The 24,400-nt window shown below is 37.0% G+C and overlaps 2 protein-coding genes across 2 annotated transcripts; both read left to right on the top strand.

The window, feature by feature from the left end:
* Positions 1-16,729: 16,729 nt before the first annotated feature.
* LOC129723190 (odorant receptor 63a-like) lies at positions 16,730-20,420 on the top strand. The gene is made up of 8 exons (XM_055677235.1): positions 16,730-17,005; positions 17,075-17,213; positions 18,462-18,644; positions 18,704-18,974; positions 19,036-19,141; positions 19,209-19,310; positions 19,438-19,593; positions 20,249-20,420. Exons 1-8 carry the CDS (start codon positions 16,769-16,771, stop codon positions 20,303-20,305), a joined length of 1,251 nt encoding a protein of 416 aa, XP_055533210.1. The 5' UTR covers positions 16,730-16,768; the 3' UTR covers positions 20,306-20,420.
* Positions 20,421-20,517: 97 nt separating this feature from the next.
* On the top strand, positions 20,518-24,041 carry LOC129723189 (integrator complex subunit 9). Its single transcript, XM_055677234.1, has 4 exons — positions 20,518-20,647; positions 20,705-20,896; positions 20,954-21,156; positions 21,209-24,041. The coding sequence occupies exons 1-4, from the start codon at positions 20,639-20,641 to the stop codon at positions 22,800-22,802; spliced, it is 1,998 nt and encodes a 665-aa protein (XP_055533209.1). The 5' UTR covers positions 20,518-20,638; the 3' UTR covers positions 22,803-24,041.
* Positions 24,042-24,400: the final 359 nt, after the last annotated feature.

Genomic DNA, 24,400 nt, shown 5'->3' with positions numbered 1-24,400 from the left:
CATTTTTCCTAAGTTCTTCCAAGTGTTTTAAAATTGTCCTATATCATGTGTGTTACCATCGCTATCTACAGGCCAGGCTTGTCCTCTCTCTAGGGCCTCGGTTAAAATCAGATTCCGATACGAATTGATGGATGATAATAAACGATTAACGCTTTCTTGCCACATAATCCTTACAGCTTCTTGATGGAGTTCATGTGATTGAGGCAGTGCTGTTATCTGGTGTACTAATGAGGAAAATAAACAGTTTCCGTTTCCCGGAATGGGGTGGATTTGTAATAAATATTTATTATTCACTATCTTCTCCATATCTATATCTATTACGGCATTTACAATCCAGCCAACAAACTGAATCTAGTTACGCAACGTCTTACAAAAATTCTAAATTAATGTTTTCCAGCTCAACTCTAACTAGCTATATGGCTGTGGTCAAAGTTATAATATACATTCATTCTCTCCATACCCAGAGTTGCCAATAAAAATTTAATTTGAACTGGAAGAATGCTGAAGAAAAAACTGGAAAAAACTGGATTCCAAATAAATTTACAAAATACTGAAAAAATAAATTGTGAGAGAGCTTCTTTATGATGGTTATTGAATACAATATAAGTTTTAAATACAGCAACTTCGGGCTTACATTTTGTTGAAATTGTAGACTGAACTGTAGACTGAAAATTTTCATTTACAAGAGCAAAATTTGAAATTTCGCAACCAGTTTATCACAAATCCAAGAAAATAAAGCTTTTATCGTTTACTATACCTTTCAACAAAAGAATTGATGCAACGTTTTCTTACGTTCCATCAGTGAATACGAACAATTTTTGAACTGCTATGCAACTGGAATCAATTTGAAGAATGCCGCCTGCATATAATATTTTTGAGATGGATTGTTTTTATTTTTATGTAATTGCAATTGTTTCTTTTCTTCATAATCTGATAAAATCTATTTGTTAGTTTTAGAATAACTTACTCGTCTTACTGTACTTACTCGTCTTTTTATCTCAACCATGCAATACAATCCTTAATTTGGTCGTGTTTCATGCGAGAAGATACAATACTGAAAATGCTGTTAAGAATTGTTACAATGACTTATCAATCCACAAAATTTACGTTCTAAAAATATTTCCAAACCAGTCGGAGCTTGAGTATCCAAAAAATCTGGATAAAACTGGCAAATATACAAAAAAACTGGAAGATTTCGGGATTAAACTGTTTGACTGGATCACTTGAAAAAAACTGGAGGAATCCAGTTTAAACTGGAACATTGGCAACTCTGTCCATACCATTCACTCCTCTCACTCACACTCATGTTTACTCACTATTACGGTACACGAAAATGCGACGTGGATCCTGTGTGTTGGTGTCTGATTGATTTTTTCCGAATAGTTTCCTCGCTGTCTTGGGTATCGGGATGCCTATCGCTGTACAACTCATCGTACGCTCGCGTCCCACGTTCTCAGCATTCGGAAACCCATGAAGGCAGCAGAAAACACGAGCGGATCCGATGACGTTGCTCAGCACTTACGGATCCGGTTATACAGCAGCAGTATCTCGACTTACACAGTCGACGCACCGGAGTTGAATCCACCTCATGACACGGTAAAATCTACTTCCCTGGCACCACTCACATGAGACATGACCACTGAGCAACTCTTCCACTCTCTAACCAACACAGACACAGTAAAGGCAGCAAGCTATATGTAGTGAAACGTTCATGCCATCTTCCAGAAAATGGCTGCCAATGAAAATGAGGAGGGCATCTCAAAAATCACAAGATAATGCTCCTTCATACATATTATGATCAAAACCGCCTACTCACGATAAAGATCACCCTTGCTGTAAACAAACTAGCCGTGTTCCGTTAGTTTTCCGACAGCACTACATCTCAAAAACAAGTAAAGACCGCGCACAATCAAAACACTATTCCATCATACTAGGCAGTGATGCAAGTCTTATTTGCTTGATTAGTTCTCTAGTTGTCTTTTTTTGACGTTGACTAACGTCTATATCGAAGTTAGGCCCCTGAATTTGAAACTCTAGTAATTCAACCAGGGAAAACCAGAGAAAAGTGGTCAGGTTTTGAGCGCTTATTTTGCAGTCATCTATAATCAGGTTTTCGAGGTTATGGCATCAATCGATCAGAAATTCTTTTACGGTTAAATTTATGTAACAAAAACAAACTATTGTTTGAGATACACTATTGAAAAATTGGTAATTAATATCGATTGTCTAAATCATACCGCGCAGCCAATCACTACCTCTCTTCCCAAGCACAGTCGACACTAACGGATACAATCGATCTGACTTTGTTGTTATTGTTGTTGTCACTTTCTGTTTCCGATGTTTATGCTGCTGCTAGCGGAAAAAACCTTGTTAATATGCATCTTTTTGTTGGTGTTAATTTTACGACAGCGGCCGGCGCCCCATCATTCTGATTCCAAAACCGCACCAGTGACATGCGGACGCTAGGTGATAGCAGCTGAAAGGAGGAAATACAAAATAGTACCGGTCATCTCGTGCCGGTTTCACCCGTAATTCTGGTGGCTTTAGTAGTAAATGGCTACTGCAAAACACTTAAACGACTGGAATTCTGGACGGACTAACCAGGAAACTATAATCGGCAACTGGCACCTTTTGGTGCCTCGAAATTCTGGTACAGAAGCGGCTAGTTGAATTTTCTGTTTTACCAAATGCTGCTGCTAGCGGAAAAAACCTTGCAAAAATGCATGTTTGTGTTGGTGTTAATATTACGACAGCGGCCGGCGCACATAGGAGTATTTGACCCAAAAAGTTGGGCAAAAGTCCGACATACAAAATACACGATTTTCATTATTTTTAATTGATTTCAGTTGCAACATACCCTCATGCTATCCCAGAACCCATTGGTGTCTTTTCACATGAACCAAACTGTTATATTTCAAAGTTATTCCACAGTAAATTGGTCAGTTTGAAAAATACGTGCTACTGCTCGGGTGGCGTAAAAAATTGAAAAGTTTTGTCAAATAGTTTTTCTTTCTCACAGGACATAATCTACAAGATAAGTAAAATGTTTTGCAATATTTAAAACGTTGAATGCATAAAATAATCATGGATTGTTTACGAAATAAGTGATTGTGAAAACCGACCGCGAAAAATCCATAATATAGTGAAATTGATTATATGATTTAGTAACCTCCCGCGCAAGTCCCGTCGAAGCTTTATTCATTGCCAGAAAGGTCAAAGCCTTCTGAAAATATACGAAAAGAAAAATCTTCCTCCGGGTTCCTCTTTTTTATTTTATTGACATTTTATTAAATGAAGATTCATATGGAAATTTCTAAATCTTTGTTTTATATCATGTATAAAAAGACACTAAAAAAATGGTGTAAGCGAATTTAAAGTTATATTTCATATATTGGGTGACGTTTTAAATGGATGTCACCTTTTTTGTGTTGATTATACGAAAAAAAACACGTTTTTGATATAAATCTATCCAATTACTACCAAAATAGAGCAACTTGAACTTTTGGCCAGCTTTTTGGCTCAAATACTCCTATGTGCGGCGCAGCTTTCAAGAAACATTTGTCTCTACCATTCCATCATCTATGTAGCCCCTCCTTCTTTCTAATTATCTGACGAAGCCTTGGTATAAAACGTATCGTTCGAACATTTCACCCCATCAGTTTCATTATTAAACCGTACCGGATACATACGGACGCTCGGTGTTAGCAGCTAAAGGGAGGAAAAACAAAATAGTACCGGTCATCTCGTGCCGGTTTCACCCGTGATGCTGGTGGCTGTTAGTAATAAATAGCTACTGCAAAATACTAAAATGGCTGGAATTCTGGACGGACTACCAGTAAGCGAGAATAATCGCAACTGGTACCTTTTGGTGCATCGCAGATTCATAATAGAAGCGGTTAGTTGAATTTTCTGTTTTACAAAATGCTGCTGCTAGCGGAAAAAACCTTGCAAAAATGCATGTTTGTGTTGATGTTAATTTCACGACAGCGCTAGGTGTTAGCAGCTGAAAGGAGGAAAGACAAAATCGTACCGGTCATCTCGTGCCGGTTACACCCGTTATGCTGGTGGCTGTTAGTAATAAATGGCTACTGCAAAATACTAAAATGGCTGGAATTCTGGACGGACTAACCAGTAAACGAGAATAATCGGCAACTGGTACCTTTTGGTGCCTCGAAATTTTGTTACAGAAGTTTTGTAAAAGAAGCGTTGCAATTCCCTCTACTATTTGCTTCAATGGAATATTTTTTTTTTTTATAAGAATACGGTAGTCAACGTCATGCGGTCGTGTCTTGAATACCACCCTCCTACTTTTTTTGTAGCGAATATTTTTCTGCACACGAATCCTACATACTTCATGAATTTTTTTTATGTATAGCCCAATTAGGGAGCATAATTGTGATCTTAATTGGTGAACTAATATCATAAAATGACATCTCTATCAATATCAAAAATCCAAAGAAGCGAACACCAAAAGCATTGACTGAATATTGAAAACGAGATCTTAGAAAAGTTGCGATCAAAAATTTCTTCCTGATTCACACCATTAAACCTAAAACTGCTGCGATTGCTTTTGTCACACCATGACAATTGAAATTGTACATCCAAAAACCTGTTGTCCTGATACCGTCTTATCTTTTCTATAAGAATACATTGATAATAAGAGAGTGGGGTAGAATTGTTAATTGTAAAACTGTTTCATCTATATTTTCTGACGCCACGGCAACGATTCAGAGTTAAATTTTGTATATCGATAGTTGTTGCATAGGGTAAAGTAACTCCGTTGTTCGTAAAAGTGCGAATGAATACAATGCTTTCGAGAAAACCTTAATTTCTTGCAAGTCATGTTTGTTTGTTCAGTCTATCTCTAATTTTCGAGCTTTTAGATACGCTAAAAATGGTTTTCGTTCAAACAAAAAACGAAACGATACAGTTCCCGTAAATATTGGTAAACTTTACCTAGTGATTATAAGGCACTCTAAAAATATAAAAACAAACTGGGACAGGTAACAAACCTCTGAGCGTTTTTTAATGTTTGCTTTTAAAAGTTTATATTTTTTCAGTCAAGTGAATTTCGATCATAGTGACAAAAATCGCTGCTTCGAGTTCGATTGCTCTGAAAATAGATATTGAAATGCTTCAACGGTTATTGAAGCCGAATTCACACCTGGGACAGATTGGTGAATGAAATCGTTTGACGACAGGAGTCGGAGTAGTCAAAACAGTTCTGAGTCATCAGTGAGCGTGGAACGAAAACAGTTTGGTTATACCTAAAAATGGCTTCTAGCGATGATGGCGTTCTTGTAATGATTCTTCTGTTATCATAAAATCCGAGGTATTGTCCTCACTGTTATACAAAAGTGGATTATGCAAATATTTATATCGTCATTTTATATTCCTCAGTTTATTGTATGATTTGTGAAATGCGTTAATGGCAAGAAAAAATAATATCATAACATTCTATAAGAAATATGTTCCCAAAAATTTACTATTTTACCTCACCTCCCATGATACTTTTAAAAAGAGGTGTGTTTATATGCGATTCCCTATGATAAGCACAACCGTGAATAATGGGGTTTCGCATGTGAATCAATTGACAGTTTTCAGCAAATTTCATGTGTTATAAGAAACTGACGAAAACTGATTCTAAAAATATAAACTTGTAGAGACTTTTTTCGTGATTTTTTTTTGTTCTGACTTATTGAACATTATTGTCAGTCAGTACACAATACTTGTTTAGTCGATTCTAGGGAAGAAACCTCTTTCTGGAACAGTGAAATACTTTGAAGTATCTATTCCCATTTTTTGGTGTCACGAATCAAACCCGAACTTGTCTCCAAGCGTACAGACTAGATGAATCAGTTTTGTAAGCGATCGCGTGGGCTCAACCGAAGCTGTCGTAAAGGTACACTAATTTGATTAACAAGTCTATCGCTTTCTGCTTGAATTCGATGCCGCGTGTCTCCTGTGTAGGCTATAAAGGCCTTCCGACAACATATTTAATTTAATTAATTGAAAATTGAAATACGCGCCAATTCAACTACTGACAATTGATCGTGGAGGGCACAACTTATTTCGTATTCCGTAGACGAATTTCTACTATCTCGAAAAGTAATTATACCATTCGTACCAATAAAGGAAAAAACGCACTACACACCTTTCTGCTGCGAAATTCATATAGATACGTAACAAATAATTTCTCTTAATTGATGATACTAAAGGTGAATCGTTTGAAGGGAAATCTCGCGACTTTGTAAACTAAGTACACACTTCCAGCGGGAAATAATGTAATCCTATATCGACAGCTCTATATTTGGGCTTTTCCCCAATTTGTGACACGAGAATGGTTCTTACAAGGTAAATACTAATTGAATAGGGAAAAACTCACGCGCTCCTATCAGCAGAGGGTCATCAATTGAATTCCGCGGAGATGATTAGATATCAACCGACCATCAAGCGATGGAATTCCCTCGTCTGTTATGGTTCGCTGTTGTTGACAGTCTCTGAAATTACGCTAAATCATTCTGAAATTACATGTGAAATTAGAACAAATGTTGAATTTTTAACATACAATTCGAATGTTTCCAATTGCAGTTCCGCTTATGAATCGATAGGTAGAAATGCACCAGCTAGATGCTATCAGACTCACAGTAGGGATTCCCCGCATTCATCCATAGTATCCATTTGCTACAATCAATCATGACACTCGAATCGATACACTTTTTTTTTGTTTCGAAACCATAATCTATAATTTCTTTACGGATAAAAAAACTTTCTGCGTTATGTTCTAGAATTAAAAATTCAGTTCAGCGAAAAAATACGCCTTTTTTTACGAATATTGACCTCGCTCAATATTGACAAGAGCTTTAATTTGATGGTTGATTGAAAAATATCAAACCAGCATCAACTGTATGTGATCACCGGGTGCTATCTGTTTGATATACTTCAATATGATGGTTATTATGATAAAATGACAGCGCCAATCTGATTTGAATATTTAATTAGTGAAATGAGGTGACAACGTGGAGCAAATGAAAGTAGGGGTACTTGGAAAAAAAACTGAACTGATTGAAGTTGCTATTTTTGAAGATTCGACTTTTCAGATACAGAATGGTTTGATAAAGTGTGAGAGCTAGGCATTTTGACGCATTTATACTAATTCACGCTGTTTGCCGGTTGTTTGTGGTAATGCAGTTACAACAGGTACTTTCTTGCATATGCGTACAAGGATGGATAAAATCGTTGCATATTAGACGTAGGACTTCGTCTTTGTTTTCTATGCTAGATTGCATTTTGTAGAATTTAAAATGATACTGGCAAATGTTGCGTCAGATTTCAAACGATTAAAGCAAGCGAACGACTTAATGCATCTTAGTCATTTATGTGTGGGTGGATAGATAAAATGTGTGACAATTGTTTGATATAATGTTTAACATTGTTGCTTCACTGCCTAATGGTGAAAATAGGTGAAAAGTTCCAAGGTCAACCATTCCCATACATTTTCCTCGCTATTGCCTTGCTTTCCGAGCACGGATAACAATAACATGGACGGAATAAATTCCACTGCCTACATATTCTAACTAAACAAAGTGTTTTGTTTCGCTTCTCTCGAGAGAGACTGCGTGGCCACATCTTCAATGCAAAAATTTACGCTCAACTCGATACAAGAGACTACGTATAGAAAATTCAACTTCATTTGTGTTCGTCACACGGTAGCGAGTGGTGTTTGGCTGTTTTCAGCAAATTTCATGTATGGCTGTTACCACAATAGATCAAACAATGGTACCATTGTATGCTGCAGGATATTTTACTGGCACAGCTACCGGAGGGCAGAGCGGAGAGCAAATTTATTATGTGCGGCCAAGCAAAATATTCGATGCTACCGGTGGGTGGTGCGATTATTAGCGTTCTGTAGCACGCATTTCTAGTTGAAAATTCTGAAATCAGTTCTTTTCAGAACTATGAATGTTTGAAGATAAGAGTTATGAGAATTTTCGCAACTACTACTATACAAGTGTGAAATTTTCATGTATTTCTCCATAGTCATTTCTACAATAACGACCAGGGCACCAAAGATAAATGGTAGTGTTGCCTATGAACAGTCTATCGCAGCAAGATATAACTTTCTTTCAAAAAAAATTCACTGCTAAATTGGGTGATATTTCAATTGTTCCTTTGTACCCAGTCGAACACCGTTATCGGTCCAATAACGATAACGCAGAATAGTTAATCTAGAACCAGTGTAATTTTCGCATCAGAAAAGCACAAATTTTCTTTTGGTGCTCATAACAAAAATTCAGTATTATTGAAGGTGTTTTGTTTCGTTTTTTTTTCTCGAATGTGTGTCGCTCCGTCTTCATTGCAAAAATCTACGCTCAACTCGATACAAAAGACTGCGTGTAGAACACTCAACTTCATTCTTGTTCTTAACACTATAGTAAGTGGAGCCCTTATACCTATGTTAGATACACGGTGTATAACAGGCGTAGTGAAATATGTTAAACAAGAGTTAAAATCAATATTTGCGTTTGTCCTACGTCACCATTCCATATAACCCCTCAGGCTGTATACCTTTTAATATTTCTGAAATTTCTATAAACCCTATCCTGGTTGGGAGAAATCAGTTTTTACCTCATAAAATATAGTTAGACTTCTAATTACTCATCAATACACTGGTCGAAATGATTAAAACGCCACCTCTAATATAGTACTTTTTTATAAAGTTCTTAAACAAGAATATTTTGTTGTTGTATTTTTTAGTGCTGGGACTTTTAGCCGGATATATTTGTGATCCGGTTATCCGAAGCTCGAATCACGGATGTGTAAACGAATACTATTCGGATGTCCGGATATCCGGATACGGATAATCGAATAGTCGGATATCCGGATGTACTATCCGGATATCCGGATTTTTTTGCTAGCTTTTAGGCCCGTTCGAATGAAATGTAACGCGAAAAATGGCTTTTTCCACAATCCCCCATCCCCTCGTAAGTATTTATTTACATAATTCTCATTTAACTATGTTCGGATACAATATCCGGATATCCGGATATCCGACTATCCGAAAATCCGGATATCCTGTCGGATTATATCCGGATATCCGATTGATCCGGATTTTGGATATTTGTCCGATATCCGAGGTCGGATATCCGGATATTTTAATCCGGATAGTCCCAGCGCTAGTATTTCTATAATCTGTGTACGATAACCTACTATTTATTGCTAGCTACTATCTATAGCTAGTTAATCAATTTAAATATTAAGTCTATACATACCCAAGCAGCACACATTGTTGTAATGAAGCAAATGCAACTCTCAATGCAGCATTCGAAGATTGTAATAATTCGCATCCGTTACTTTTATTCAACTTGTAAATAACCGAAAAAGCGCAAGAGGTGGAGCCTACATGCAACTAACAGTGCTATGTGAAATCATCGTCTGCATCGATAGCCGCTGCAGTATAGGAAAAAAGGAGAGGAGAAATAAAATTTAGTTTGTTTATCTTTACTCTTATGACTCTTCGATGATGGTACATCTACATACATTATGAAAAACCTCACATTTATCGAATTTTTTCTCTACTTACGCCTCTGATAGCTATGTAATTCTACTTGTGATTCAAAATTTACCATGCAAAAAATGTTTTTACTTCGTAATTATTCACGCGCCTTTTATAAAGTGTTGTAAAAGAAATTTTATGATTCAAACTCGCCAAATTATAAACAATGTTTTGGGAAACAATAGTTTAGAAAACCTTGCTCAGTGAATATGCAGTGTTAATCATGCGAACTATGGAATAATAAAACCATATTTCCAACAATAATCATTTATCATTCATTTATATTGAAGATGGCTGTTTACTGTGTGGTAATTTTAGCAAATATATGGCTTAACAAGATGTAGCTATACATTATTATCACTAGTTTGCTTTCCTTAGAAGAAAAAATTTGTGAAACAACAATATGCAACATCATGTCACATTATCGTTATTTAAAAGCATCATGAAATATGCAGTTGGAAATAGATTTCAGAAAACTATTGAGCAATTTCTAGTGTTCAGTTACGAGAATGATACACGTTAATAACAAAATGTTGCTCAATTCTTTTAAATTTCTTTAGAGTAACCGGAAAAGTTTCTTGCACCGTTAAAAAAGTTTTAAAACAACAAATATTGAGTAGTCTCATTTGAAAACATGTTGCAAGTGCTGCATGGGTAAAGTGTTGGATCATTTCGTTATTTTAGGATGGAAATGAATATAACACCGTAATAATGGGGTCCTAAAGTTTTAAACGGTTTTCTGATTTTTATATATCAGCTGGAAGAGTGCAATTTTCTGAGCAAAACGTGATTTTTAAAAAATGTTTATCATTTTCCTTTGATTTTTAAATGAAGAATAAAAATCTGCTCGAAATGCCTTAAATGACAGTTCTCTCATATACCGTACATGGGAGAAACGTCATCTAAGACCTTTCGAGCAGTTTTTTTATTCTTAATTTAAAAATCGAAGAAAAACGATGAACGTTTTTTAAAAATCACGTTTTGCTCAGAAAATGCGGCTTTTTCAAATGATATACGAAAACCGGTATAGCTTTAGGACCCAATTAGCGATAAAACTCAAAAGCAAAAAATTAGTAATGTGTTGTTTCGCCTTTGTTGTGCACACACCAAAATTTCTCATAATAGTTCAGCAAAGTACATTGCTGAAGGTTTATCAGCAAATCACTTGTTTACTGAATCACAGCATTTTTTTCAAAAGTTTACTGTAATTCAGTTCTACAATTTACTGAATTTCGTTCAGTTATTTTATTTTTGCTGTAAACCAGTATTTCATCGATAAATTTACTGAAAACCAGTAATCGATTCAGTGATTCGCGAGAATACAGCAAATCTATTTGCTGAACAGAAAACAGTTAATGAATGTTTGCTGGAATCCAGCGAAAGAATTGATATGTCAAAATATTTTACGTCAAGCTGTCATTAGTAAAACGCGCCAAATCGCTGTGCAGCTGGTACGGGATCATTGCTAAGCTCCTGATAGCGGATATGGGACCATAGCTAAGTCACTGCTGGGCTAGATTAACTCAAAGGTTGAAATGATAATCATACATCTCTAGTTCAACAGTAATTTGGCTATGATCCGATGGGCGGATGGAAGCTGGTGCCTGAGGGAAACATGGTTCCCTTGAACTAACTGGTTAACCAGTAAATTGATTTATGCTTTGATGAATGTACAGCAAATTGTCATAGCTGACAACCAGCAAGTTGTATTTTGTTTTACTGAACATGCAGCAAACGATCTGTCACTTTTATGCAATTGAGCATTACTGAATAATCAGCAAATTTCATTTTGCTGAACAGATTGCTGGAAACACAGCACACCAAAAATCAGCAAAATTTTGCTGGTTTCCAGCAATAAAAATTTGGTGTGTGGTTGTCAGCTATGACAATTTGCTGTACATTCATCAAAGCATAAATCAATTTACTGGTTAACCAGTTAGTTCAAGGGAACCATGTTTCCCTCAGGCACCAGCTTCCATCCGCCCATCGGATCATAGCCAAATTACTGTTGAACTAGAGATGTATGATTATCATTTCAACCTTTGAGTTAATCTAGCCCAGCAGTGACTTAGCTATGGTCCCATATCCGCTATCAGGAGCTTAGCAATGATCCCGTACCAGCTGCACAGTGATTTGGCGCGTTTTACTAATGACAGCTTGACGTAAAATATTTTGACATATCAATGCTTTCGCTGGGTTCCAGCAAACATTCATTTACTGTTTTCTGTTCAGCAAATAGGTTTGCTGTATTCTCGCGAATCACTGAATCGATTACTGGTTTTCAGTAAATTTATCGATGAAATACTGGTTTACAGCAAAAATAAAATAACTGAACGAAATTCAGTAAATTGTAGAACTGAATTACAGTAAACTTTTGAAAAAAATGCTGTGATTCAGTAAACAAGTGATTTGCTGATAAACCTTCAGCAATGTACTTTGCTGAACTATTAAGAGAAATTTTGGTGTGCAGCAAGTTGTATTTTGTTTTACTGAACATGCAGCAAACGATCTGTCACTTTTATGCAATTGAGCATTACTGAATAATCAGCAAATTTCATTTTGCTGAACAGATTGCTGGAAACACAGTACACCAAAAATCAGCAAAATTTTGCTGGTTTCCAGCAATAAAAATTTGGTGTGTGTATAACCTCTTGAAGCCGCCTTGGCTAGAATGCATAAGAGATTTCAGAGTATTGGGAATAATTTTAGCTTACTCGTGAATGACAGCTTTTTTCAGCTGCTCAGCAGTTTCGAATTCCCTGCCCTGTGCGAATAAATTTACTGATAACAATCCCCATTCATTCTCAAAAGGATTCAAGCCCCAACTACATGATGGCCAACCCATTAGAGTAAAATTTTTGGCGGCTGTCTAAAATAAAGCAATATATTGCTGAGGAAAAACATTTTCGTTCATAACTTTTTCCGTAAAACAATTTAAAGCTTTCTTTAGCCATACCCAGCACTTCTCGGAATTCTTTCTGCTTCATATAAAGCATAATTGAGTTTAGTGCTTTAAATATTTTTCCAAACAATTATGGTACCTCCTCCAAAGTTGCGAGGTTCTCTCGTCTTCTGAAACATCGGAATCGTCAAGAATGAACTTTTCCATCACTGGCAACCTCTCTAAACCATTTTGCATTTCAGAATTGGTATATCTCGAAGAAATTCAAGTGTGTTTTTTGTATGCCGTGGAAGAAGTCGTGATATAGCGGCTGCTTTCCTATATGAAAAGTTTCAGTCTGATTTTGAAACTTGTTGGATGTCGACTGGCGTCTAGAATGTTCATTTCTGCATTTATTTCAGTTGATGAAAGTTTGGATTCAACAGCAAGGCGATAGACTGTCGTTTGTCTCTATCTGTTTAGCATTGACGTCCGCTAGGACGTTTCCTTGTAGCTTGTTGAAAATTTTCGAATATAATTGTTAAACTTAAATCAAAGTTTGAATGTCATGTGATACCATTTTTTTTATGTTATAAGTTTGTTTATTAGTCTGAGTTTTTAATGCAAAATTTGTCAATTGTCTAAATCTAGGTGAAAATTCAATTCGGTCAAGTCTATTCTAGCGGCATTACATGCATTAACAAAACAAATATATTTTATAAAATTTTTCAGGATTTCTTCTCTCCGCCTTTTGTTTATTTCTGGTAAAGCAGGCCTTATTAAATCATCGAAATCGAACCGTCTCCATCCTCCCATGATTTCTGTGATCCTCCGCTGAAGGACAAGCTGGACCGACTCGTGCACATGTGTAGAATTTGTGATGGAGTGTTTCAGCTGTGTTGTCGTCACAATATATACAGTTTTCATTTTCCACACGTTGCATTGTGAAAAGCAGTTTGCGATGCTCTATTATCTTTTCATTTACTAGTAAGTAGAGTTGTAATCGCTACGCCGAGTTTAGCTGTCTTGTTGAAATCATGATGGGGCGAGATGGGTCGAAATCGGCCTTAGCCTTCAGCCTGACAGCAGAAACATACTTCGGCTAGCTTCGGGCATAACAAAAAAAAAAAAAAAAATCATGATGTATAGATACATGGTATAACGATATGTCAAAACGCATTGTCAGCCATGTTGAAAAATTAGTTGACATGGCATCGGATTGTTTATAAACAATAATTAAAACTAGAACTGCAGTGGATGGACCAAAATTAGCTTTGGTCTACTTTCATCGGTAGCGACCACCGTAAAAAATCAACAATTCTGAGTATTCCTAGTCATCACAAATGTCCTGCAGTTGAATGGCATTTTCGACCTTTGCCTATTTCAAAGGAATTTGCTCCGCAAAGGGACTTCCAGCACTTGCAGCATTTTATACAGGTTTTTGGAGCCAAATTCTTTCCTCCAACATCTTCAAAGTTGTTCCAAACACTTTTTCATGATCCAGAGCGCCTTGTGTATTTATTACCCGGTTTATCTAATCAACGGTTGGGCGGCTGTTTTGCTGTGCTAATCAGCCAGATTCACGATATATTATGGACGACTGTTTTGGTGGTAAATTCTGTAAAATGCAAAATCAGTTATGGTTATCAAATTCGCAGTATTGATCTAGTTACGCACCTATTTTATTCTTAAAAAAAAAGATCGGACAGTGGCACATTCGGAACAGAACTATTTTAGCGAGACTCTTCCTCAGCAAATGCAAAGCAAATGAACTGTTGTTATTCGAAAATTTGCTAGCTGTCACTTAGCGACGTCTCGTCTCCATCTCTTCAGTGCAAAAATGCTACCTCACCGCGCGCCTACTTTTCGATCAAACCGTTGCACCATGTATCTATACATCATGGTTGAAATATTCCGCCACGTGCGGGGCCAGTTGTTTGCTGAATGGTTGCGTTCCACTCTTAGTACTTCAGTCTGTTGGATAAAGTACTGATGGATTTGATCGGTGGATGGGTTCTGTTGGATTTGATGGAGAAGTTGGGACAAGTTTGAAAGGATTATTTTGAGATCAGGAAAATTAATCGAGATTGCAGGGCGAGGATTTGCATGAAAAAGAAGGGATCTATAAACAGGAAGGGAGTTTAATGCGAGCGACTTATATTTTAGCGCCGGTAATTGCAGTTTCAGTCCACCGTTTTCTTTGCTACGCGCCAGTTGCGTCATAGGTACGCGTGCGACCATGCCTCTCCATAAAAACATACCCATTGTTGATGTTAGTTTTGCAATGTGCACACATAAGGGAGGCAATACGGATGTAAGGTACCATATCCTGGAGGTACTCACCATATGATGGCATCACCCGCCGGGAATGGGTGATGAAATTTATAAAACGATCGTTATCACACATTAGTGTTTTGACGTAGAATACGTCTTACGGCAATTTATATGGGGGTCAAACTCCTATACAGGGATCCAATTTCAAAAACCGAAAACATCGAGAGTGTCACGAAAATTGTCCACTTTCAAACGTTTTAAACTCAGTCAGTTTCGAACCGATTTCCGTCATTTATGCAGCAATTGATTGGAAAATCATCTAAGCACTCGCCACGATGCAGCAAATTGTAATCTGATTGTTCGAACTATTGTACTATTGAAAATTGTCAATAAAAACCGGCTTTCAATTTCTGGCTGATCGCGCTGGTCGCGTTGATACTTAAACACCCGTCTATGTGGCGGATGTTATGGAGTTTTCGGTAGCTGCAGAACTACTGGAAATGGCAGGCAATTCTACTAGAGAAAACGAGAGAACTAGAATCATCGACGAATGGTTATCCGAAGTGACGATGATTGAACAAACTTGCCAGTGTTGCACAAAACCGACGATGGTTTATTGTATGAGAGTATATGAGAGCTCTATCCGGTTCGGAATAGAAAGTGAGCTCGTGATTGGATAGCGGCAGCTTTTCCAATTGATTTTTAGTTAATTTTGTCACTGGTTTGATTGGAAAGATATACCAGCATTTACCATGTCCGTAAATGGGAGAATATCGAAATTGCCGTACACTATCTTTGCCTCTGATTCAGATTTACCGGCACCAGTATTAAAATGTTTTTTTCCCCTAGCAGCAGCCGCAAGATGCCTCAGACCTTTGCCATGCTGAACGCCAACGCGAGCGATCGGGCGAGAGCCTTTCCGTAGGTTAATGAACAGCTCTATCCAGCGAAAAAAAATCCCAAAAAAAAACAATTCGGCGTGGTGTAAAAACCAAGAGTTATCCTGCAATTCTGACCTTTTCAGGAGAATAGTTCACATACACCCCTCAAAACAATAAAATAGCATTTCATGTAAACAGTTTACCTCGCCGGAAGAAATTCAAAGTGGCTTGGTTAGCCTGTTAAACCGAAATAATGATTTGCCTTGCTGTTTGTCATAGCCGTAGTATGTTGGAAAATAAAAAGATAAAAAGCACAGCAAAGTCTTAGTGCTACGTTCTGATTCGGAATTCCACCTTTTTTTTATTATACACAGACATTACGGCCAATTGTTTAGTATACAGGACAATTGCGAGGCGCGATTAGCGCTACGATCCTACTGACATAAACAGTCTTTCTCGAGACGAGACTCGAACCTACGATGACTGGCTTGTTAGGTCATCATCGTACCTCAAGACCAGCTGGGAGATAAACAAAAAAAAAAAAAAACTGAAAGATATCTATGATTAGAAAAACGAAAAAATAAATATGTTAGGACATTTCCTAAATACCCTTCACTGTTATTACAATTATTACAAAAACAGTTTTCAAACCTATTCATCTTTTCACACCTATTAATAAGAGTATGCTAAATTAATTACACGTGGGTTTTGAGAAACACGGTAGCAGTCACTCGAATGACTATGCCAAAAATATGCATGATTCATACAGCATACGTAACCATCCACGTGGAAATCACCCAATCCTTCCGGTAACCACTAATGATGGTTTCCCGATAACTAATTCATATGGGCTTGAACCAGCTGCTCATCCTCTGCTGTACTACAAATAAACCAACTTCAAAGAAGGATCAAAGATTAGTTAGCATGTCTTGTTAGTTACTAATGATGGATAATGATCAGCAAAGTGTGAAACCAATGTGTTCTTCGAACGAAGGCTTTTGCATGACTTGTTTTTATAACATTTTTGTTGAGCGTAAGTTGAAAAACATTTCCTCTCGCTTTTCAAGGATAGTTTTCTTGGGTTGGTAGGGTTACAATACTTATATTATAGTGACATTACTAACAAAGACGGATATATATTAGCAGAACTATCTCAAATTTGCCACTATCGTCAATATGGAAGTGGAATACTACCAGCCAAAACCGAACGCTTCGCGGAACAATGACAAGAGTATCTACTGGCTGAGGGTGTGTTCGACCTCATTGGGCATTTGGCCGGAAAATTTTGTCGGGGCGAAAAAACACTGGTGGAAACGATTGTACTACTTTATGATCGTGATGCACTGGTATAATACTTATCTGCAGGTGGAGTTTTTCTGCCACAATCTGGGAGAGTTGAAAACTGTCACCGAGGTAAGCGAGTTTGGACAGGTGCGTCAGTTAAAATATGCTTCAAGTAACGTTTGATAAATTTATTTCAAGGGCCTTTGTTCGTTCTGTAGCATTAGTACAACTGGGATTAAAATAATGCGATTGCACAGCTATTCGAATGAAATCTACCGCATGTTGATGCTGATGAAGAATCATGAGTTTATAAAAGAAATTACTTTTTTAAAAAAAGGTAGGTGTAATTTTGATTGATTGTGTGTGTGTATCATTCATACAACTTGTTCTGTATTTTAGCGCACTTTATAATTTTTCGAACAAATTTTATTTTTTAAATCATACATGATTTTTGATTTAGGACTGCAGGCCGATTTAATATTTAGATGAATCAATTCAATTGATTCAATCTATAATATTCTAATCAATTCGGCTGAAAAAAGAATAAAAATAGCAACGGAAAAGATCGATTTTGTTTCGAATTGCGAGATTCAAAATTTATTTAACACGTTTCAACATCATTTTCCTTGATTTTGAATCTTCAGCGATCAAGAAGAATACAATTTTAGTTATCTCAATATTTTTTTTTTTATTTTTACAATACACTGGGGTCTTTTTTTACGCGGTTGGTTGTACCACGTTGAATAAATCCGCGTATAAAAAACCGCGTAATTCGAAAAAATCGCGTAAAAAACTGCATTCAATAAAAAGATCCAACTAAAAATCATAGCACGTGAGTAAATAAAAACTTGAAAAATGATATAAAAATGGTAACAAAACACACAAAATCAGTTTATAGTGCTTCTGAAATGAAAATTTATTGAAGAACAAGACAATAACTTTTTTAAACCGATTTTGCCATATTCTAAAGCTTTCGTTTCTCAATCGAAAGTTAATCGCAACGACCCTGACTCTTATCGTTTTACAATTATTAATGTATTTTTGTTCCTTTTTCCCGAACCAACTGAAATTGCCTATTATTTGATAAGAACAGCAAATATATTAAAAATATGCATTTCTTAGGTTGATAAAACAGAAAATCTTATGTTCATGATTGATTTTTTACTTTATTAGATTTATTTATACTAAATTCATTTGATACCGCGTAAAAATAATCTTCCAAATCGCGAAAAAATTATCCGCGTTATTTAAAAAAATCACGTAAAAATAATCCGCGTTATTGTAAAAAATCGTGTAAAAAAGCCGCGTATAAGAAACCGCATAAAAATAACCCGCGTAAAAAAGACCCCAGTGTACGTGGTTTTCAAGTTTTTTGGTTTTTAGATTTTTTAAATTTTATAGGTTTATAGGTATATAAGAATAACTCACAAATGTTTCTACCCAATTTTCTGAAATCATGAGAATCTTCAGCAGCAAAACCTGTACGGTATTAAAACCTATTCTATTTGTGCGATTTTTCCACCCTTTCATAAATAATTATTTGAGCTTATTTACAATTGATCACCGTACCTATATTCTACTACAGGAAAAAATCAAAAACTCTTCGAGAAAATAGAGCAAATAATGCAAGATAAGTGGCGAGAGGTTAATTTAAACTTGCGACTCTATGCTTTCTCGGTGGGCATCGTGGCAAGCTCATACTCGATTGTGCCAGCAATAATCAATTTGGTTAATCTTTTCCAAGGCGATGATGTTCCTAAAAGATTCGGTAGTACAAGCTAGTTAATTACTTATTACCACCATAACATTTGTTTTGCTTCCTGCTAGTGTATAAAACCTTTTATCGGTATATGGAGGAAGCAAAATATCATTTTCCTCTGCATGAACTGCTCTTCTGTTCAGAATCACTTTCCGGTTTCACGACCTGGGCCGGTGTTATAGCCTTTGATGGACTTTATGTTCTGCTGACAATGCATGTCGTTACAATGCTTAGTTCACTTAACTTGATTTTAAAGGAGACAACGAATGTAAGCTTCAATGACAAGGAAAGTCGCTTCTTTCTTCGCGAATGCATTAAGCATCATGCCAGAGCAATGAGGTATGTTTAGCTATTTAAAGTGTTTAGCATTTTGATTATATTGTATTTTTCATTTTCAAAGGTTTATGGATTCTATCAACGAAATTTTCTCCCCGGTTTTGGTTGTTCAAGTATTCACCAGCGCATCGATAATCTGCGTAATTGCATTTCATACCAGCGCGAATGCGGCAAGTATTCCAACCTCGGAATTATTTGTGCATTCAAAACAATGCTTCTTCTCCTCTTCTCGCGCAGAACGATCGTGATTCGCAAACTCTCGTGATGATTCTCTACTTGATTGCTGCCTTCTATCAATTGTTCCAGTTCTGCTGGTACGGACAAAGAGTCCAGAATGAGGTAAGTGTTGAGTGAATCTGGTGCAAAGTCAGAAAATTGGAACACTGCAAGAAAATATAAATTATTAATGCATTTCCTATCTACTACCCCGGGCGACCCAATCCGTCAATGCCACGGTCGCAACTAGAGCTTGCAATTACCAGACTCTGTTTACAACTGTGACTGGTACAAACGATCGAAGCAATTTCAAACGACGATGCAAATCCTTCTGATCGAAGTCCAGAAAACGGTCGACATCAGTGCGTACAATTTGTTTGTGATGTCACTGGAAACGTATCTTACGGTGAGTGGAAGTTTGATAAGACAAATTAATTAGTTAATCCTTGGAGATAAAACAGTTCAAAAACGGAAAATCTCTTATAGTATGGTACTGGAATTACGTCACCATCATAGTTCAAGTTTGCGACCGCCTCCCCGTAATGTAATGATAAGTTACGTTCAATATGACTCCATCCTCTAAAATAACGTAACGCTAAGATACCTGCGCCACCCCCCTCCCAAAATGTTCAGTTTTGAAAATATATCACAAATGAAACAGTAACAGCTACCTCTCCTCCCCCATATGTAACAATCAGTAACGCCAACTCAACGCCCCTTCCTCCCCTTCATGCGTAACCCTATTTGTGTAAGAACTTGAAAATTATCACCTGAAATAATTATATTTAAAACCTATTTCTATTTAAAACAATTCCATGACGTCACGTGTAGAAAGCAAGAGTTATCAACTTGTGTAAAATATACATTTTGGATATCAGGGACCTTTTCGTCTTTATCTGAGAACTTTCACAAAGATAAACAATAGATTTCTCGCCTCTGCTATTTTTTTTCATTTTACACATTTTTTCTAATGTTTCTTAGAATGTTCGTTCTGCTTTTGTTCCTTTATTTGTAAGTTAGGAATGCATTTACCAACCATATGACAATGTTTTCATTTTCAGATTGTGCGAACGGCTGCTTCATACTTTACCGCACTTCAAACCTTGACCGAAGAATAAATTAATAAATTACAACCTACCACTAATTATGCCTTTCTTCTAAACACAAATTCAGCACAAACATTTTTCTGTTGAATGATTTCACGGCACTTAAATCAAATAAACACAATGGTATTGCAAGCAGTTCAAACCTTTTTATGACAATCTAACTCCGATCTCCCTTACCGCTGTACCGCTGCAAATATATTTTTCTCGCGCTGGACGAAATGTCAATTTTTGTTGATACACCGCGCGTAGCATTGTAAACAAACCGGTGTCTTGAATCTGTTTTTTTCAGCTGAATCACCTCAATAATATCAAATTTACGGACTGTTTCAAGAGGAAATAATAAAGATGAAACTTGTAAGTATTACAACTCATCCTTTAGCTCAAAATGTGTCTACACGTCATTATTTTCAGTACGCATTAAGTGGGGATCCAGCAAAGCCGTGTTATGTGCTGAGCTTCAAGGATTTGTTGATCATGCTTGATTGTGGTCTCTCGGTCAGTTCAGTTCTTAATTTTCTTCCGTTACCCTTAGTGCAAAGTGCCAAGTTCCAAACAATGCCAAACTGGAACTGTCGCGATCCTGACATTCAGCTGGAAGATGGGGTAAAAACTCTATTCTCTCAACTGGCATTATTATTAATTCCTGTCTTTGGATTTAAGGAAATCAAAGAATGTTGTGGTTGCGCTTTCGTTAACTCAGCTCCGGAGTTTATTCCTCCACTGGATAAAATAGTGAACTTTTCAGAAATCGATATAATTCTTATTTCAAACTACACCAACATGATGGCGCTACCTTTCATAACCGAAGAAACTGGATTTACGGGAACTGTTTACGCGACGGAGCCAACACTGCAAATCGGAAGGTAAGTTTTCCACATTGCATTCTACATAATCAGTAATTACATCAAACTGTAGATTCTTTCTCGAAGAACTGGTCGAATACATAGAGGCATCCCCGAAAGAAACAATCGCTAGCACATGGAAAGACATCCAGCATCTTTTGCCACCGCCTTTGAACGATGTGCTGAAGCCAAAAAATTGGAGACACTTATTCAGTATGGATGCCGTCAATAAAAGCTTAGCAAGGGTACAAATGACGGGATATGACCAGAAGCTGGACATATTCGGTGCACTACAGGTAACACCTGTTAGTTCCGGCTTTTGCTTGGGATCGAGCAATTGGATAATAGCTTCTGGTCAGGAGAAAATATCATACATTAGTGGCTCTTCTACGCTAACTACACATCCGAGACCGATTAATCAGGCAGCGCTCAAATATTCAGATGTTGTAATTATGACTGGATTGACACAAGCTCCTCATGTAAATCCGGATGGTATGCTAGGAGAGTTATGCATGAACGTAGTAATGACATTGAGAAATGGTGGCTCAGTTCTGATTCCTTGCTATCCTTCTGGGGTCGTTTATGATCTGTTTGAATGCTTATCTTCTAGTTTAGATAATCAAGGATTCTCACAGATACCGATGTTCTTCATCTCTCCAGTAGCGGACAGTTCCTTAGCTTACTCGAATATTCTGGCAGAATGGCTTTCTACGTCCAAGCAGAACAAAGTGTATATTCCAGATGAACCGTTTCCACATGCTAGTCTGGTAAAGAATGCCAAACTTAAGCACTTCAAACACATTTACTCAGAGGGCTTCAGTACGGAATTTCGCCAACCATGCGTTGTTTTTTGCGGTCACCCAAGTTTACGCTTCGGAGACGCTGTTCATTTTGTCGAGCTATGGGGATCTAACCCTCAACATACGATTATCTTTACCGAACCTGACTTCCCTTACCTGCAAGCTCTAGCACCTTATCAGCCGTTGGCTATCAAAACAGTGTATTGTCCAATCGAAACTTCCCTCAATTTCCAACAAGCAAATAAGCTGATCAAGGAATTGAAACCTGGAGTACTGGTTATTCCGGACAACTATACACAACCGCCAGTGATTGCTCCTCACAAGCTGGATCTAGTAATCGACCAGGTGCCGGATAAGATGATTATCAAATTCAAACGCGGTGAAGTGATAAAGCTACCTCTGAAACGAAAACGTTCCCGTATCTACCTGGATCCTCAAATCGCCCGCTCGTTAGTTCCCCACGAAGTACAACCGGGAGTTACCATCTCTACCGTGACCGGTGTTTTACGCGTGAAAGATAACATTCATGATCTCCACCCACTGGAACCCAGTCCAGAGGAAGCCCTGGAAGAACAAAAAGCCGCTAAACTTTCACATTTGCAGCCTCCAACTAAGCTTCGCTATCGTAACGTTAAGTACGAATGGGGCACGCTGGATGTGAATTTGTTTCTCAAAAAGCTAGCCCAGGATGGCATAACGGATATCAAGGTGGAGCAGGGTGGAGTCGATGAAATTACGCTGCATCTGCCTAGCGAAGACACCATGGTGAAGGTGAGCGAAAAGAGTACCAGTATCGTGTGTGGCGGGAAGCAGAGTTTAAGGCTTAAACTACGTGATTTACTGCTGCAGTGTGTGCAAAATTTCTGAGTTTTTTCTTTGTAAGAGAAATTTTAAATTAATAAATGCTAGGTTGGTATAGTTTTACTTACTTCCAATATGTTTTCTGAAATAGTTGTGCTCAAAGTTGATAACTTTTTTTTAACTAGACTGGCTAAATGGATTACAAGGTATGAAACAAGCAAATTTAATACTTAGTATGGCTTTGGTAGATGATTGTAAACATGTCTTCGAAAAAGAAACGAATTAGAAGAATGAATTTCAGAGGGAAGACTGTTTGAACAAAAAATATAAACTGAAATTTATTACAAAAATATAGGTTAGTTAGTTGATCGTTACAAAATCTCTTCTAAAATCAAAAATATAAAAAAGGAAGTTCTACGTCGATACTGATGATATCAATGTCGTCCACAAAACCAAGAATCATGTGAGATTTCGTAATGATCGACCGTTTCCTTGCACGTTTGCTTTTCGTACTGCACCTTCAAGGGCGATGGCGATGTAGAATAGTAAGCTGGAGCTCGCATCCCCCTGCTAACGTTACGAACGCGACTGATATCGCGCCAGTTATCCGCACGCGTGGTTTCGATCCCTCCAGCTTAATCAGTTTTGTCGGGAAACCGTGTTCCAGCATAACATACCACAGCTCTTTTTTTTAAATAAAGGGGATTTGTTAGTAGCTTATTTATGATAAATATTAGTAAATAATGAGTATGTGTGTCCAATCACAAATGGTAACTTCTCAAAACTGTTAGAAATTTGTAATTTCAATTATTAGGATTTGTTTGCTATCGCAATTAAAACTTATCATTCGTAGGGATTTAAACCTACTTGCTACTTGTTAATAATTGCAACTGCCAACTAGGGGGACAAGGGGCAAGATGAGCACCTTAAGCTTCTTATCAAATTGTTAGGGCAAAGTGAGCAAAAAGCTACTGAATACATCTTTACTACATAGAGTAAGAATAATACTCAAGAGTTGCTACATTGGAAATTGAAGAAAAAGGTTATTTGAATATTTATAAATAATTTCCTGAGCCACTAAAAAATATGATGCTGGTCGCGGTACGGGATAAATTGGGCATACCTATGGGGCATAATGGGCATGTTCATATTTTTCGATTTCAAGCAAACATTCAACAATGTATTAATGTATCATACAATCGTAGGTACCGAAACAAAGTTTCCCTTTCCTGTTTCACTATTTATACTCCAAAACAGCTTACTTTTTTAACCTTTTTCAATTTGAAAATTATCTATGAATTAGCCCGCATATAAAAATAAGGTTGTGGTCCATAGAACACTACCGTGCGGTTGAAGAAATAATAAAACATGACAAAATTTAACTTTATTTTAATGATTTTCAACAAAGGTTACATCATTGCATACATCCTGGGCACACATCTTTTTCGCATAAATGGAACCACACGTTACAGTTGGAACACATGTTCCATCCTTCGCCATCATGAGAGAAACTGAAGCAACAACCGCAATCATCGCATAGTGAATCCTTCACTTCGTCTCCGATTTTATTTTGATGCTTGCTTTTTGATGGGTTTTCGGTATTTGTTCTGGTCAATCGTTTATTCATCCGCTTCACCTGCGAAATGTCTCTTTTAGCTTGTGAT

The sequence above is a fragment of the Wyeomyia smithii genome, chromosome 2 (assembly GCF_029784165.1).
Source record: "Wyeomyia smithii strain HCP4-BCI-WySm-NY-G18 chromosome 2, ASM2978416v1, whole genome shotgun sequence".
NCBI classification, from domain to species: Eukaryota; Metazoa; Arthropoda; class Insecta; order Diptera; family Culicidae; genus Wyeomyia; species Wyeomyia smithii.
The sequence above is the reverse complement of the archived record's forward strand: the minus strand, read 5'-3'. Positions and strand labels throughout refer to the sequence as shown.

What these genes read in the sequence shown, in the direction of transcription:
- LOC129723190 (XM_055677235.1), top strand. Translation starts at nt 16,769, where the DNA reads ATGGAAGTGGAATACTACCAGCCAAAACCGAACGCTTCGCGGAACAAT. An exon ending in AATTACTTTTTTAAAAAAAG is followed by an intron (nt 17,214 to 18,461) that starts GTAGGTGTAATT and finishes ATTCTACTACAG; the next exon opens with GAAAAAATCAAAAACTCTTC. An exon ending in CACTGGAAACGTATCTTACG is followed by an intron (nt 19,594 to 20,248) that starts GTGAGTGGAAGT and finishes TTTCATTTTCAG; the next exon opens with ATTGTGCGAACGGCTGCTTC.
- LOC129723189 (XM_055677234.1), top strand. An exon ending in ACATTCAGCTGGAAGATGGG is followed by an intron (nt 20,897 to 20,953) that starts GTAAAAACTCTA and finishes TTTGGATTTAAG; the next exon opens with GAAATCAAAGAATGTTGTGG. An exon ending in CCAACACTGCAAATCGGAAG is followed by an intron (nt 21,157 to 21,208) that starts GTAAGTTTTCCA and finishes ATCAAACTGTAG; the next exon opens with ATTCTTTCTCGAAGAACTGG.